This window comes from Protopterus annectens, chromosome 7.part1 (genome assembly GCF_019279795.1).
Source record: "Protopterus annectens isolate FY-2018-M chromosome 7.part1, PAN1.0, whole genome shotgun sequence".
NCBI classification, from domain to species: domain Eukaryota; kingdom Metazoa; phylum Chordata; order Ceratodontiformes; family Protopteridae; genus Protopterus; species Protopterus annectens.
This window is the reverse complement of record NC_056740.1, coordinates 303,995,477-304,011,423: the sequence shown is the minus strand read 5'-3', so window position 1 is coordinate 304,011,423 and position 15,947 is coordinate 303,995,477. Positions and strand designations below refer to the sequence as shown.

General features: G+C 42.2%; 1 protein-coding gene across 1 annotated transcript in view; it reads right to left on the bottom strand.

The window, feature by feature from the left end:
• LAMB2 (laminin subunit beta 2) overlaps positions 1 to 15,947 on the bottom strand; it is a 3,750,789-nt gene that overhangs the window by 1,532,597 nt on the left and 2,202,245 nt on the right. The window contains exons 14-15 of the mRNA XM_044078730.1: positions 13,861 to 14,019; positions 13,398 to 13,525 (exon numbers count right to left, since the gene is read on the bottom strand). Coding sequence (XP_043934665.1) covers positions 13,398 to 13,525; positions 13,861 to 14,019 — 287 coding nt within the window. The remainder of the gene's footprint in view (positions 1 to 13,397; positions 13,526 to 13,860; positions 14,020 to 15,947) is intronic.

Sequence of the window (15,947 nt, the reverse complement as noted above, 5' to 3'; positions counted from 1 at the left end):
AACCGTTTCCATTTTGCGGAGTAAGCCTTTCTAGTAGATGGCCTTCTGGCCTCCAAAATGACATCCTGCACCTCTTTGGAGAGTAGGGTCTGTTGTGGTGTTAAGGAATTTTCCATGCAGCCAGACTGAGTGTTTTCAGCTGACTGTGAAGAGTTTTGTAGCTGTGCTGAGTCAGTAGAAGAGGCATTCGAGGTAGGGTCCAGGGAGGAGTATGTGTTAGGCTCCTCAGGAGTGGGTACCAGTGTTGTCTTGGCCAGTCTGGAGCAATCAGTATCATCTTCGGTCTGTCTGCTCTTGCTTTCAAGAGCACCTTGGGCAGAAGAGGCAAAGGTGGGAAGGCGTAAACTGTCCATGCTGCCCAAATGAAAGAAAGGGCGTCCACTCTCCAGGCCTTTGGATGGAAAGTCCTTGAGCAGAACTTTGTCAATTGATGATTCCTGTGGGAGGCAAAGAGATCTATGTCTGGCCTTCCCCACGCTTGGGTTATCTTTGTAAACACTTGAGGATGCAACTTCCATTCGTGTGGGTCTGTCATATTTCTGCTTAGATTGCCTGCCAGCGTGTTTTCCAATCCTGGCAGGTACTGTGCTTGAAGTTTGATTTGCCATTCCAGAGCCAGGTTCCAAAGTGACATGGCTAGCCTGCACAGGGGGTATGAATGTGTTCCTCCTTGTTTGTTTATGTACCACATTACTGTGGTGTTGTCTGTTCTTATCAATAATTGCCCTGGATGCAGGAGGTCCTTGAAAGCTGTAATTGCATTTATCCCTGCTAGCATTTCCTTTTGATTGATGTGAAGGTGCTTTTCCTTTTGGGACCATTTGCCCTGAATACACCTGTCTGTCATGTGTGCCCCCCAGGCATAGTCTGAGGCATCTGTTGTGATGACTTGATTTGCTTGAGGCTTGCAGAATGGTAGACCTGTGTTTGTTTGGCATGCTTGGGCCCACCATAGAAATTCCTTTTGCAAACATGGGATTATTGGTATTATTGTTTCCAAACTGTGGCTGTGTTGAGACCATAGGTTTTTTAGGTACCACTGAAGTTTCCTCATATGCAACTTTGCACATGGGATTAGAAGAATGCAAGATGCCATGAAGCCCAGAGCCTGCAGGATTTTCCTTGCAGTTAGCCTGGTACATTTTGCTAGTATTTTGAAGTACTGAGTTAGTTGCCCCTGTTTTTCTGGCGTAAGATAGGCCATCTGGGTGTTTGTGTCCAAGTTGGCACCCAGGAAAGTTATTTTCTGAGATGGTGTTAGCCTGGATTTCTCTTTGTTGACTGTGTATCCCAGAGAATTCAATAACCGTGTTACATAAGCCAGATGTTCCAGAAGTATGTGTTTGCTGTCCGCTTGGATCAGGCAATCGTTCAAATAAGGGTAAATTTGTATCCCTTGAAGTCTGCAGTAGGCAATTACTGATGCCAGGCATTTCGTGAATACTCTGGGCGCAGTAGATAAGCCAAAGGGCAATGCAGAGAATTGATAGTGGATTGAACCTGCAAGAAATCTGAGGTATCTTCTGCAGCTTTGTCTGATTGGGACATGCAGGTATGCCTCCTTGAGGTCCAATGTTACCAGCCAAGACTCCTTGCCCAGCATGGGAAGAAGCTGCTGTAAGGTGAGCATCTTAAATTTTGGTGCAGTAGAAATGTGTTTAGGATGGATAAGTCCAAAATGGGTCTCCAGTTGGTTCCTTTCCTTGGTACCAGGAATAGTCTGGAATAAAAACCTTGACCTTGTTCGTCAGTAGGTACCTCTTGAATAGCTTTCATGTCCATGAGCTTTGAAATTTGTATTTGAGCCTCTGCCCTTTGATTGTGTGGCAGGTTCGGCATGCCTCTCATTTTTGGAAGAGTGTGAAAATGAAATCTGTAGCCTCTGTTTATAATGTCCAGGATCCATTTGTCTGTTGTGATAATATGCCAATTTCTTGTAAATAATGCCAGCTTTCCTCCCAAGGGTGCTGCCACTGAGACTTGCTTGGCATGAAAAGGGGAAAGTCATTGGGTTTGTTTCCTGTATTGTTGTGCACTGTCTTCGCCACCTCTTGGTGCTGGAGCTTGCCATTGTCTGCCTCTATATGATCCTTGAGATTGTCCTCTGCCCCTTGTGCGCCTGTATCTACCTCTTTGGGGCTTGTCCGTGGCTGGAAAGGACCAGTTTTTTGAAGGCCAATTTCTGCTAAAACGTGGTGGTTGAACCTGTAGAAAAGCTTTGACAGTTTGCATAGATTTAGCTTTTTCTTCCATTTTCCGTAGTATCTCCTCAGCATTAGTACCAAATAATACATCCTTTTGTAAAGGAGCATCTAGTAGTTTAGCTTTAACATGATCAGGCAAGGTTTGTTCCCTAAGCCAGGCATGTCTACGAATGACTGATCCTGTAACAGCAGCTCTACTTGAGGCCTCTAGAGCATCATAGCCACATTGTAAGGTGTGTTTACCCACTTGTTCTGCACTATGCATCATATCCTGCAACTCCTTCAAATCTGGTTGTTCAGGTTGTGACATTTTATTCCTTAATTGTGATAACAGAAACTGCTGATATTTAAGCATATGGAACTGACAATTTATGGCCCTCATGGCTAGGGTGGCCGAGGTATATACCTTTTTTCCCCACCTTTCTAAGGATCTAGACTCTCTTTCGGAAGGTAGTGGATTCTTAGCAGTAGAGGCCTTCATTCCCTTGGGGCCTTGAGAAATGGTTTCAGGGTCAGCATTATGGCTTTTGTAACGAAATTGGTGAGAGTTAGGAACTCTGTAGTACCTATCAGGCTTGACTGGGGCAGAAGGCAGGGAATCCGGATTAAGGCAAGCCTCCGAGTAAACATCATCAAGTATGTCCAAGACAGGAGGTATCGCCAGAGGTCTGTGCTGAGGTAGCAAAAGAAATTCCCTAAGTCTTTTCTTGGAATCAGAAAAGTCTTGGCCTTCCCAATGGAAGTGTTCCCTCAAGGTATGCAAGGTTTCCCCAAAAGAAAAATCCTCTGGGGGAGATACAGAAGGAATGGACTGCTCTGCATCAGAATCTTCAAAAGGGGAGTACGAGTGTTCCTCTTCATCAGAATGTTCTGAAATAATGGAGCCCTGGTCAGAAGAGGGAGAATCTTCCTCCACTCTGGGTCTCTTGTCCGGAGGGTGTTGGGAACCCCTGATAAGAGTAATTAAATCCTCAGCCATTTTTAGCATCTGCTTTTTAGGCATGGGGCCTGGAGATGGGCCCTGTGCAACAGGCCTCTTGGGATGCATGGCTGATTTGGACTTAGTAAAGGCCTTTATGGAAAAGGAAGATGAGGGTCTAAAGACACCATGGGTGGAAGTGGACCTGTCCACATTAGGAGGCTCAACACTCACAGTGGCTTCGGTAGCTGTAGTCTGGGTATGGGCCGAGGCACCTGCGGTCTCGGTTACAGAAGACCCCGCCAGAGAAGTGTCGTCGGTAGTCAGGGGCTGTGTAGGCACCTCGCTGAGAACCGGACCACGTGTAGCCAGTTTTGGTGTGGTGTCGGTGGAGACTGCGGACCTCGCGTGTCGGTCTTTGTCCTTGCGTGTTTTGGAGAAAACGGTAGTTGGAGTCTCCGACATTTTATAATCAAAAGCTTTACCAAAAAATTGCTGGGCGAACTCCGCCCGACGCTTAACAGTGCGTTTCTTGAAAGTAGCGCAAAAGCGACAGCCCGAGACGTCATGGTCTGGGCCTAAACAAGGTATACAGAGGGAATGGAAATCCTTATGCGGTATTTGCTTCCCACAAGAAATACAATTGTTAACTTTGTCTGACATCGGTCTGAGGCAAGAAAAGTTTCCCCAACGGGTACTTAGCTTTAAAGAAGACTTCAGTTTCCAAATTTTCGTAATTTCAGGAGCTGGCCGACCAGCACTTGCGAACTGCTTCTGCTTCGGGCACCGCGCGGCAAAAAAGACTGAAGAAAATGGCGTCGGCTGTGTCTTATATACCCCTGTCGCACTGACGTCAGGAAAGAAAGCGGCGACAACCGACGCCGGACCTAGACTTTGGAATTCGGCCGACCGAGGACCCGCCTGATGGCAGGAGAACCCATCTGTTATGACTGCAGCTGTATGCACGATGAACATCAAGGAGAAGGTTACCGTAAGCTGCCTGTCAGGTTCCAGAATCTGCCACATAACACATGCACTCAGGTCACTCCACCACAAGTACAAATATGACTCTCATTGTACATGTTGGCGTAAATGACCTGAGACGTACCTCCCTGGACTACATGAAAAGAGACATGGAGGAGCTCTCTGACCATGTAGCCCAGGCTAGTATGACTCTGACTCTGAGTAGCATCCTGCCCTCACCCAAAATGATGCCAGTATACGAAGAAAAAATTATCAGTTTCAACAATTGGTTAAACTACTGGTGTCATTCAAAGGGGTCCAGTACTTGTCAGCCTGGGATGACATGCTTGACAAGCCACGTTGCTTCACCAGAGACGGCTTGCACCTGTCGCCCCTGGGCTTTCGAATACTGGCCAAGACTCTTGCCGCCTCAATACTGCCTTTTTTAGGCAAGGCTCAAAAGACAAACCCGCCTCCATAAACAACAATAATAAACAAAAACTGAGGATAATGCTGCTCAACGCCAGAAGTCTAAAACTCAAAATGCACGCACTCAAGGCTCTCCTTTGTATGGAAGAAATCGATGTATGTGCAGTGACAGAAACCTGGTTCAAGGCTCCAGAGAGCACCCCAGCACTACCAGGCTATAACTCCTACCATACCTTTAGGTCCCAAAATCAGGACTGGAACACAAAAGGTGGGGGTGTGTCCATATTCATCAAGAACACCCACAACTCTAGGTTAGTAGCACAGCACGCGGAATCCGAGACCATCCAAGTGCAATTGACAGCGGGTAAATTGACTGTTCAATTTATAGCTTGCTACAGATCTCCCACCTTGTCTCAGGACCCTCACGCAGCATTCCTGAGAACATTAGAAAGTATGAAGATTCTACGCAACACCATGCTACTGGGTGACTTCAACTATCCAAACACTGATTGGGAAAACTACTCAAGCTCAAATGCCCTAGCCCAATGCTTCCTTGAGTTTATAAACTCAAACGCCCTTGAACAGCTGGTCACCACTCCCACAAGAGGTGACAACATACTTGACCTGGTCATCACCAACATGGGGAACCTATGTTCCACACCTGAGGTAAACTTGTCATTGGTAAGATCAGATCACAAACTAATCACACTGGACATCCACATCCCAACCCCCCCAGTCAAGGAAATCAAGGTAAAAAACTTCTCTAAAGCCAACTTCACACTCCTCAAGACCGAGGTGGGAAGTTTCAAAGCTCCCAATCAAATGGAAAATGCTGACCTATTGGCAGAATCCTTTACAAGTGCATTCTATGAACACCTTCAAGAATGCATGGACCAAGCCATCCCAAGTAAAACCAAGACCAACTCCACAAAAAAGAGAAAGCCAGTCTGGTGGGAGGTTGGCATAATGGTTAAGGTGTTTACCTTATACATACAAAGTGCAGGGTTTGATTCTCACATGGGGTGACTGGCTAGGCTTAAAGTGGCTCTCAAGGGCAGTTAGCCTAGTACTAATCTATGAACCTATGGTGGACCCCGGCCATAAATAAACTTTACATCAGAAGGAGGAAACTCCTGCAAGATAGAATGAAATCCCAAAATAAGAAGGCATCTCTGATTAACATCAGTAAAAAACTGTGCTCCCTCATTAAATCATCCAAGGCCAACTTCGAAAGAAAAATAGCCAATGACTCTAAGGATAACCACAAGGCCTTCTTTAATTATGTCAAGAGTCTAGGGGCAAACTCTCAGATATGCTCTGAGCTAGTGCATAATGGCCATAAATACACTGAACCAACCAACATTGCCAACATCCTGGCTGACAAGTTCAGTGCAAACTTCACCCCCCCCCTCTCCACCAAAGGGGCTAGCACCCATCCCAGAAGAATGTGGCACTCCAGATATCTCAGACACACAAGTAAAGACAGCCCTTGCAAAGGCCAAAAACACAGCATCAATGGGACCAGATGCTATCCCAGGTTGTGTCTTACACGAGCTTCAAAATGAACTAACCCCCCATCTCAAATCACTATTTAAACTCAGCCTCTCTACAGGCTATGTACCCAAAGAATGGCGTATAGCAACAGTCGTACCACTCCACAAAGGTGGTGCCACAACTGACCCTGGGAACTATCACCCTATAAGCTTGACTAGCTTGGTCTGCAAAGCCATGGGACACATTATCATGGAGCTCAGGGACATTGGGAACCTCCAGACACTGGACCCCACCCAGTTCGGCTTTGTTAAAGGCAGATCTTGCCTCCTGAACTTGGTCGGCTTCTTTGAAACAGTCACCAAGGCCATAGATGAAGGGAAGGTGGTCCACACAGCATATCTGGACCTCGCTAAGGTGTTCAACACCATCCCTCACTCAGGAATCATAGACAAACTCACCAGCTTAAATATCAACCCCCATGTCACGAGATGGGTTGCCAACTGACTCTCAGACAGAACCCACACGGTAAGAGTGGCAGGCGCCATGTCTGACTAAACCAGTCACAAGCGGAGTCCCACAGGGCTCAGTCCTGGGACCCCTCCTGTTCAGTATATATTTCTCTGAAGTACAGGCAAAGGTGGAGGGACTGTGGCTAACCAAGTTCGCAGATGACTGTAAATTGGGTGCAGTAACTGACTCTCCAGCTAACACAGACATCCTGCAAAAGGGTCTCACAGAGACAAACACCTGGTGTCAAAGTCACGGCCTCAAGCTAAATGCCAAAAAATGCATAGTAATCCCATTTGGGAAAAACAAAGTACCTACAAACTACCACATAGATGGGAATCCACTAAGTACAGAAGAAGTAATTAGGGACCTGGGTACCCAAGTAGATAGCATGCTCTCCTTTGATAACCACATAGCCAAAACGGTCAGGAAATCCTTCTATGTGGCACACCTGATCACAAAGGGTTTCTCATCCAGATCCAAGGAGGTGATTGTGCCCCTTTACTCCTCACTCTTTAGGCCCATAATAGAGTACAATGCCCCATTTGGGATGTACCTCACTAGACACCTGCAACAACTAGAAAGACCACAGAAGTACCTCACTAAGAGGATTAAGGGCCAAACAATTACCCTATGAAGCACGACTAAAAAAGCTCCAGCTCTTCTCAGTCGCTTACCGTCTGCTCAGAGGTGACCTATGCCTGACCTATAGGGCCATGTCAAACCCTGAACTAATAGACATGCTTCACCTCAAAAAAACGAGATCCCTCAGAACCACTCGTTCTAGCGACTTGAACCTATCTACAACAATAAACAGGACATGCTGGAGGAGGGATAGATTCCTGTCCCAGCGACTCCCCTCACTCTGGAATAGAATCCCAATCCATATTCAACAGAGCTCCTCTCTGACCCTCTTCAAGAGAAATCTTGATGAGTGGATGGGTAATCGTAAGTTCTACCCTGGGATCACTTCAGGAGCCCTGCTGAAAGAGGCCCAGGTTACTAATCTAATGGGGAGGCGAAAGCCATCACTCTGTGGTTAGGCTTATAAATGTCCATGGGCAGATAGCCTAGTACTTATCTATGAACTTATATGTGGAGGTACATAACATTAGTTAGAAAATTAAGTAGGGAGAATCACTTAAGGCAAAGAAGTGCATAGTTAGTAATACTTCCATGGTGAGAGTTGCAGCTAGGAATGTAACTACTTATAGAGAAGTAGTGTCTAATAGAATTAGCATTAAAATCTATTTTTTACTATATCTCTGTTTTCTGAGTTATTTTAACACCTCAAAATCACTCTGAATCCTTCTTATAGAATTTTAGTATGTTTGCAGCAAAATAGCGATCAATGGGGCTTGACATGTCAATGTGAGCTTATTTTCCCTCAAGCCTGTTTCCCATAATCCATTTCAAGTCTGCTTTATATGAATCATGCTAGACATAAGGAACTAGTGGTGTATTCCCATGCCATTGACATATAATGGGATTAGTTTCAGGCACTGTCATCTTACATAGTGTATGCAACAGGACTGCTTCTTTTATTTCTTGAATGGCCCTCATTTGTGCGTGTCTCAGGGCTTGCTTTATAGTATACTAAGGAATTATACAGCTGCAGGCAAAACAGTTACTAAATTGCAGGCCTTTGTTCAAAGTATCTTTTTGTAATCCAAGATGAACTGACAGCCCCCTACACTGTGGTACATGAGCTGATACTTCACAAGAGTTATATGAAAAAAAAAAATTCTGACCTGTCTCTAAATGTCACAGACATCTTTAATACTACATTTAAGTAATCTTAAAATGCAAAGTAGTATAAACAAACAATTAAAGTGTAAAGCTTAGTATTTCAATACTGTGATGCTGCTTATGTAAATTTCTCAAAAGAGGTGACAACTGCAATTGCTCTGTTTTGCTATGAAAGGCATGGCTGCTCTGGAAGCAGCTGTAAATCAGTGTTAAATTATCTTCCTCTCAAGCAATAAAGAAAATGGAAAACAGTTTCACACCTATCTGTCTTGTTTACAGCAGCCTGAGCTCCTGACTACAAATTTCTCTGTGTCTGTGGTATGTCATGCAAGTGTAGACAAATTACTCTGCAACGTATGAGAAAAGTTAAGCTTAAAAAAATGGGTAGTCTTTCCCTTTCTTTGATACTAAAGTGAGGAAATGAAAGTTTTGTAAAGTACAAGCAGGTTTCAGCTACCTACAAAGTACTAGAATCATATTGTAGGGAGAAAAGTAACCTAACAGTTGAGGTAAACTAGGAGAGGGCGAAGTTTTCTTTTAAAAACACTTTTTATTTATCTTTCCTTTAGAATTCTAGAATTGGGCATTATTTTTGTCTGTTACTAATGAAATGTGTGGTTTTGTGGCATAATGATATTGATTTGCAGACTTTACACCCTTCAGAAAAGTATGATAATGAAAAGATTGTTATTATTCTAGAAATGTTCTAAGTATGTAACAACATTATTTAAAATATGTTCCTGATTTTAGGTCTTTGTGATTCTTCTTCAGCTAAGAAGACACTGTAGGTTCTGACAGAAGCAAGCTAAGACACATTTCAGGGCCATTATTCATGTATTAAGGCATTCATCTGATCTCAAGCAGACATCTAAGATGTACATAATCATACAAATGGCTGTAATTATTGGCCATGTGTGTGTGTGTGGGGGGGGTATGTGTGTGAGAACAGAGATTTTAACTTTCAACTGTCCCTCATTCTGATTTTGCCTCATATTTTTGGCAAATAGTCTCCAAATAATGACAAATATGAGTTTCAGATTTTGTATCTTTCAGAAAATGTTTGCCAATCCAAACCGGTTATACTACCAACTTTCTTAAAATCTGTCCCTGATTTTTGGGTCTTTGTTTCTGATTCTTGAGGTAAGTGGTTGAAAAGGCATGGCGGTTAAAGTGTGCTGCACTGCATTGATCTGTCAACAAATTTAAATATATTTCTGGACCTATAATTATACATTTTATTTATTAATTTGATTGCAAGCAGACATTTAAAGTGCAGGCAGTTACACAAATGGAAGTCACCAATCACTGTGTGTGTGTGTGTGTGTGTGTGTGTGTGTGTGTGTGTGTGTGTGTGTGTGTGTGTGTGTGTGTGTGTTCATAGGTGATTACTAGGCTAATTGCACAAAGGCACTTATAAGCCTAGCCAATAATACCCAGGATATGACAATATTATATCTTAATTTTCCAGATATGGGATGGGGTAGTATCAGGGTAGTGGGTCTTTGAGTGATGGAGCCCTGAGTCATTTTACTGACTGCCTCTGTCCATAAGGGACATGGGTAGCACCCCAGGAGTGAATTTAAGGTTCTCCATTCATTTATCCAAATTCTACTTGAAGAGAGTGATGGACGTGCTTTGTTTCATGAAGATGGGAAGTTTATTCTATAGACAAGGTAGCCTTTGGGATAGGAATCTGTCTCTCCAGCAAGTTCTGTCAGAGGCACAAATAAGGTTCAGGTCCATGGAACGCTTTACCCTCATATAATTTTCTTGCAACTATGTAACATTTTTATCAGCGCTGGATCAGAAAATGCCTTGTAGGTCAGACATAAGTCCCCTCCCAATAAAAGATATGAGATGGCATAAAGGGATAGGGCTTTTAGTATGTCTGCATATGACAGATGTCTTACGCATTGTATTTTTTTAGTGAGAAACCTTCAGGGCCACTCCAATTTAAGTACCTTGTTAGACACATGCAGAAGGGAGCCTTGAACTCGATTATGGGCCTGATGAGGTCCGAGTACAATGGCACTATCACTTCCTTTGATCTTGATGCCATGCCCTTACTTATAAGTTGAGCCACACACAAGAAGTTCCTCACCAATGTAGCTACCTAGTGGTCAAAGTTTAGGTTACTACCTACCTGTGTTCCTAGGTCCCTCACCACTGGGTCTACATTTAGGGGATCTGTAATCAATATTATCATTTGCAAGGATATCTGATTTATCAAAGGGTATGACTATGAATTTTTAGAATTCAGTCTCAGACAATGGTTTTGGCACTAGTCGTTTGCCATTTATATGCCTGTTTGTAGGACGTCAACATCGTTTTTGGGGATTCAGTGATTGCTCCTACCTTACAGTTGTCAGCAAACTTGGTGAGCCAGAGGTACCCAACACTGGCCTTCACTTCAGAGAAGTATATACCAAACAGAAGGGGTCCCAACACTGAGCCATTTGGGGCACCACTAGTAACAGGTTTCTTATCAGAAGTGGATTCACCTATCCAGATAACATGTATTCTGTCAGTGAGTCAGTTATTCATCTGATGATGCAGACATTTATGCCTAATTCAGTACGTTTCTCTATAATCCCTGAGTAGGGGACTGTGTAGAAAGCTTTGGTCAGGTCTCGATAAGTAGTGTGCACTGTTTTACGCTCATCCATGGCCCCAGTGACTTTCTCGAAGAAGTCCACCAGATTGAGCAGGTAAGACCTCCATCTAACAAAGTCAAATTGGGTCTGGTCCAGTTTTTGGAGAGTTCCTATGTCATTACTGATCAGGTCCACGATAATTCTCTCCATGGCCTTGCAAATAAGACTGGTCAAGCTTATGGGTCTGTAGTTCCCTGGGTCTGCTGATGGCCTCCCCTTTGTGAAGAGGGATGGCTGTTGCAGTCCTCCATTCCTCTAAGGCAAAGCCCGTTCAGAGGCTGTGATTAAAGGGGGTTTCTAGTGGCCCTGACAAAATTCTGTGTGTGATTAATATAATGCAAAGCTTTTTTAGTGTTACAATAAGCAAAAAAAATACAGGGCTATGAAAAATGCTGTGGGATATGCAAAGAATGGAAGAGCTTACAGGCAATATTTTGATTGGGTGGCAAAACTGTTTTGTAATGTTGCTCTAACAAGATCTACATATTGTATGAAATTAAAATGAGCAAAGTCATTTTTCTTTCCTGGAGAATGGAGAAATCACTTTAAAAATCTCCAAAACAGGCAAGAACATTTTAGGCAGTGTGGCTAAATGCTTGAAGCTTAGGTATACTTTTAGGCTGTGTCTTCCATGCTTTAATTAATCTACAACATAAGTATGAGTTTAATGAAAGTTCCACAGCCATGTCATTGACAAATAAAAATATACAATTTTATACTAATTCTGATAACTAAACTATAGTTATGAACTGCATGTACAGCAAACCAATGAAACAGGCATATGTATCTTTTTATACTGCAGTAAGGATTCTTTTGATAGAGCTACGTAAGTATGCATTTGTTAGCACCACAATGGTTCTAATTTTATAGTCTGTACCTGGTAAAAGGGCAAATTTACACATTTGTGTCCTTACTTCCAGGGGTGCAAATTTGGGTCTATGACATTTTGTCGAATGGCTATTCAGCGAATAACCATTCGTGGAACACCTATTAATTGAAGCCACTCTTTATCGAATGAAGAAATTTAAGCAGGGCAAGCAAGCCATTGGCCAACTGAGCGACCACAACAAAATAAATAAATAAATAAATAATAAAATTTAAAACCTACCAAGGTGGAGGGCTACCCCCTACCCCCCATTACTAAATATACCAACTTCGAGACTGCACTACAGTGGGGAAAAAGGCAAATTCCAGATGGTGGCCAATCGCTGGTTTGTTGTAGTTAAAATTCGCTGTTCAATAAAGAGCGGCTTCGATAAATAGGTGTTCAACTAATCCATTCAACGAAATAATATAGAGCTGCAAATTGCGAGTGCTATGATTTTGGACCCCCTGCTATACTTTCTGATGTCCAAACAGTAAAAGTTGTACCAAACCAAACACAGGTCTGTAAAAACACCAAACTTTGGTGTTTTTACAGACCTGTGTTTGGTTTGGTGCAACTTTTACTATTTGGTCTTTGCAATTATTGTTTGTACCAATTTATTGGCTGGATATTCTCTTTCTTGCTTTGTTTGACTTTTTGATGTCCCCCCGCTACAATTTTGAAAGTTTAGAGGTATGGGTCTAATGCACCTTTACACTGAAATTAAGCATCCACGTCCAAGCCATTTCCCCAGTCTTCTCAAGAGATGTCTAATCTTTTAACTTTGACATGTTTGAGCATTATCAACTAAGATACATAGTCTACTTCAGTGACACTATTTTTAACCCATTTGTTATAAGAAATCCCTCATACATTTTTAAATTTAAGATTATTTTTCACCCTACACCTTTTTGAAAGTTGTTCCAATTATTTGTGTGCCTTCTTTGTGAAAAAAAACACTTCCAAGTGTCTCCTCTGAACTCAGTATTTTTTTGTTCAAAAATATGATTTTACTTATTGAAAGTGGTATACACAAAGTTCAAAAGCCACTGTACAGAGCTCTGTGTATTCATTTATCTTTCCATTGTACTGCTAATAGGGCAAGGCTGTCCAAAGGGCTTCAGCCACAGAAATCATCCCTCTTCTACTCAAGTGAAATCTAGAAGTGAAAATGCCACTCTCTTCATCTTCCTCTTCCATCTAGAAGACATATGGAAAGGACAAGAAATGTATACTTGTCTCCAAATTTTGTAATCTACAGCAGTGACCCACATTCAATTCAAGTGTAAAGAAGGCCCCTCTTTACATTTATGTTCTTTAACTAGACATACCACATTCATGAAAGTCCTTCCATGGACTGAGGCATATATTTTTGAGTTAATCTCAGTTTTTTTTTTTCTGGTGGGTCTTCACTCAACAGGCGTTTAAAAATCTTCTTCTTATCAGACTCTTAAAAGCCACCAGACAAACAAGTTTAACAAAAAAGAAACTTGATATCCTTTGATGGCAAATAAACTTGACAGTGCCTTCTCATTCCGTTTTATTAATATTTTGTTACTAGAATGTTATACTGCTGAGTATGAATAGTACAGTGTCACTGATGCATAGCTTACCTAGAACCAGCTGGTAGAGAAACCTTGTGCAGATCATCTGCTGGTATAGTGTTGCCACATGGACTGCTTGTTGGTATTGGTCCAGGGCGAATAATTGAGACTTTCACCTCCTTCCAGTTTTCCGGGAGCTAGAAAACAAAAATAAAAAAAAATGTCTGATATCCAGAACCTCTGCTCATATCTGGTCATTTTTATCCCCACCCACCCCAATATAAGTTAACTTCATCATGCATTGTTCCCAGCATAAGCCTAGATAATATCCTTGTTTTTTCCAGATTGTTAATACTCACATATACCGTTTGAATATAAACACAGCAAGATCTTAAAACCATCTCAGCTAGTTTCTAATGCGCTATAAATATCAGAAACAACGCAAAAGTAGATTATTAACAGTAACTATACTATGCTTATCTTACAGAAGTTAGTACTGGAATTAATCCATATACACTCTGTTACACCATACCTGTGGCTCATAGCGTATTAAGACATCATATTCCATGGAATACGGAATATTATTAACAAGAAACTCCAGGACTCCTCCTTCCGGGACTTTGGCAAAGCCAGTTCCTGTCCAGGTCACTGGCTGGCCTACAGGATACTCCCTATGTACGACTGTGCAGCCCTGCACAAGTGAAAAAGAAAAGCAGAAAATATCACCAGAAGGTAAGTCATTCTACTTAAACAGTACTTTTTCTATGTGCTATTTATTTATACTGTTAAAAGAAAATAAACATAATGACTAAATTCTGAAATCATTAGCAGGTAACAACAAAAACATTAAAATGCCTTTTCATCCTCATTAACACATCTCTCCCCCAGACTACAAATCACATGTACAGACATACTTCTGACTTAAGGTATAATGACATTTCCTTGACCTGTACACAGACTGGGCTACTGTTGGTGAGCTTCATGGTATATGATGGAGTCCTGACTACTCTACATATTTTCTGGGTTCACTTAGTGGCCTACGTGCTGCACATGCCTATTAGGGAGGAATGAGAGTGACAGGCCGAGGTAGGTTTGCTCATACCACAAGGGAAAAGTTAGTTAATTCCTGTACAACAGCTCCACCTATAGGAATGCCCAGTACTTCACTCCAAAGCACAGGAATGCAGATACAGGAACCTAGCCAAGAAGTGCACTATGAGTGTGCAAACGCATGCACTCATAAGCAACTAACATAGAAAAGTATTGTACCACACCTGCCAAATGACAGGTGGAGGGCTGTTAGGACTACAAAAAGCACAACTAACCTCCAATAGGAAAAAGACCACTGCCCTGGATATTGCTTCTCCTTCCTGGCATATTGTGATGCAAGCAGATGGGAAGAAAGAACAAGCCATGCAGGGACAAGGATGGATGATCACAGAGGGAAGGAATGCAGAGCCAAAAATGCACACCATTTTTGTTGAGTTTTACATACTGTCTTATCTTGTGTACATTATTTTGTAAATGTATTATAGCATCTTCTATAGCTATTCAGCATTATTTCAAAATAGTCTTGACACTCCTACAGCCATAAGAAACTACTTTATACAACCAGTTTTCAAGCTTTTAAGCAAGTGAACTGACACAGCATGACCTACATGAAAGTAATGTTCTTTAACACACAGCAAACCAAAACCATTTTACTTTAAATTTAAAATATATTTGAAAAAATACAATAAGACTTATGATGTGTCCACATGAACATATTCTCTCTCTCTCCCTCTTTCGGCTTTTCCCGGTTAGGGGTCGCCACAGAGGATCACCTTGTCTGCTCATGATTGGCAGTGGAGTTTTTACTGTGTCGAGTTGCCAGCCCGGAGCCCAACCTTCCACAGAAGGCGCACACACGCAAGGACTCACGCCTAGGGCCAATTTTAGCGTGTCCAATCTACTTGCAGCATGTCTTTGGGGATGTGGGAGGAAACCGGAGCACCCAGAAGACTCCGCACAGAAGACACCCCAGCCGAATATCGAACCGGAGAGCCTCTTGCTGTGAGGTGACCATGCTAATCACTGCGCCGCCGTGGCCGTCCTCACATGAACATATTATATGTCTTTAATCATAGCTATTTGTTCCAAAAACAACTTCTGTTTCACAACTCCCATAACCCCAAAATTAAGAATGAGCTACAGTCACAAGACTACCTGTGTGTCAGCTTCCATCACAAATTGACAATAACTGTAATATGTAAATGCGTAAACACTGACTGATAAATGCTTAGTTGTATGTACTGTATTATATAAAATAACTTTTATAAATGTATCAGCATTTAGTTCAAAAATAGTAAGTGCACCACGCAAAAGGGTTGTATAGTGTGTATTCTTTGGATTTTATATTTTTATTTCTCTTGCAATAAAAAAAATAAAATTTTGCACTTGGGGAACAGGTGTCACGTCAACAATGACAATCATCTAAAGCCACTGTTGACACTACTGAGTGGCTAGCCCAGCCACAGTTCTTCTTTTATACCATACATGTACTCACACTTATGACCAATTTAGTGATCAATCTACCTAATGTATTGTCTTTGAAATGTGGGAGGAAACTGGAGCACCCTG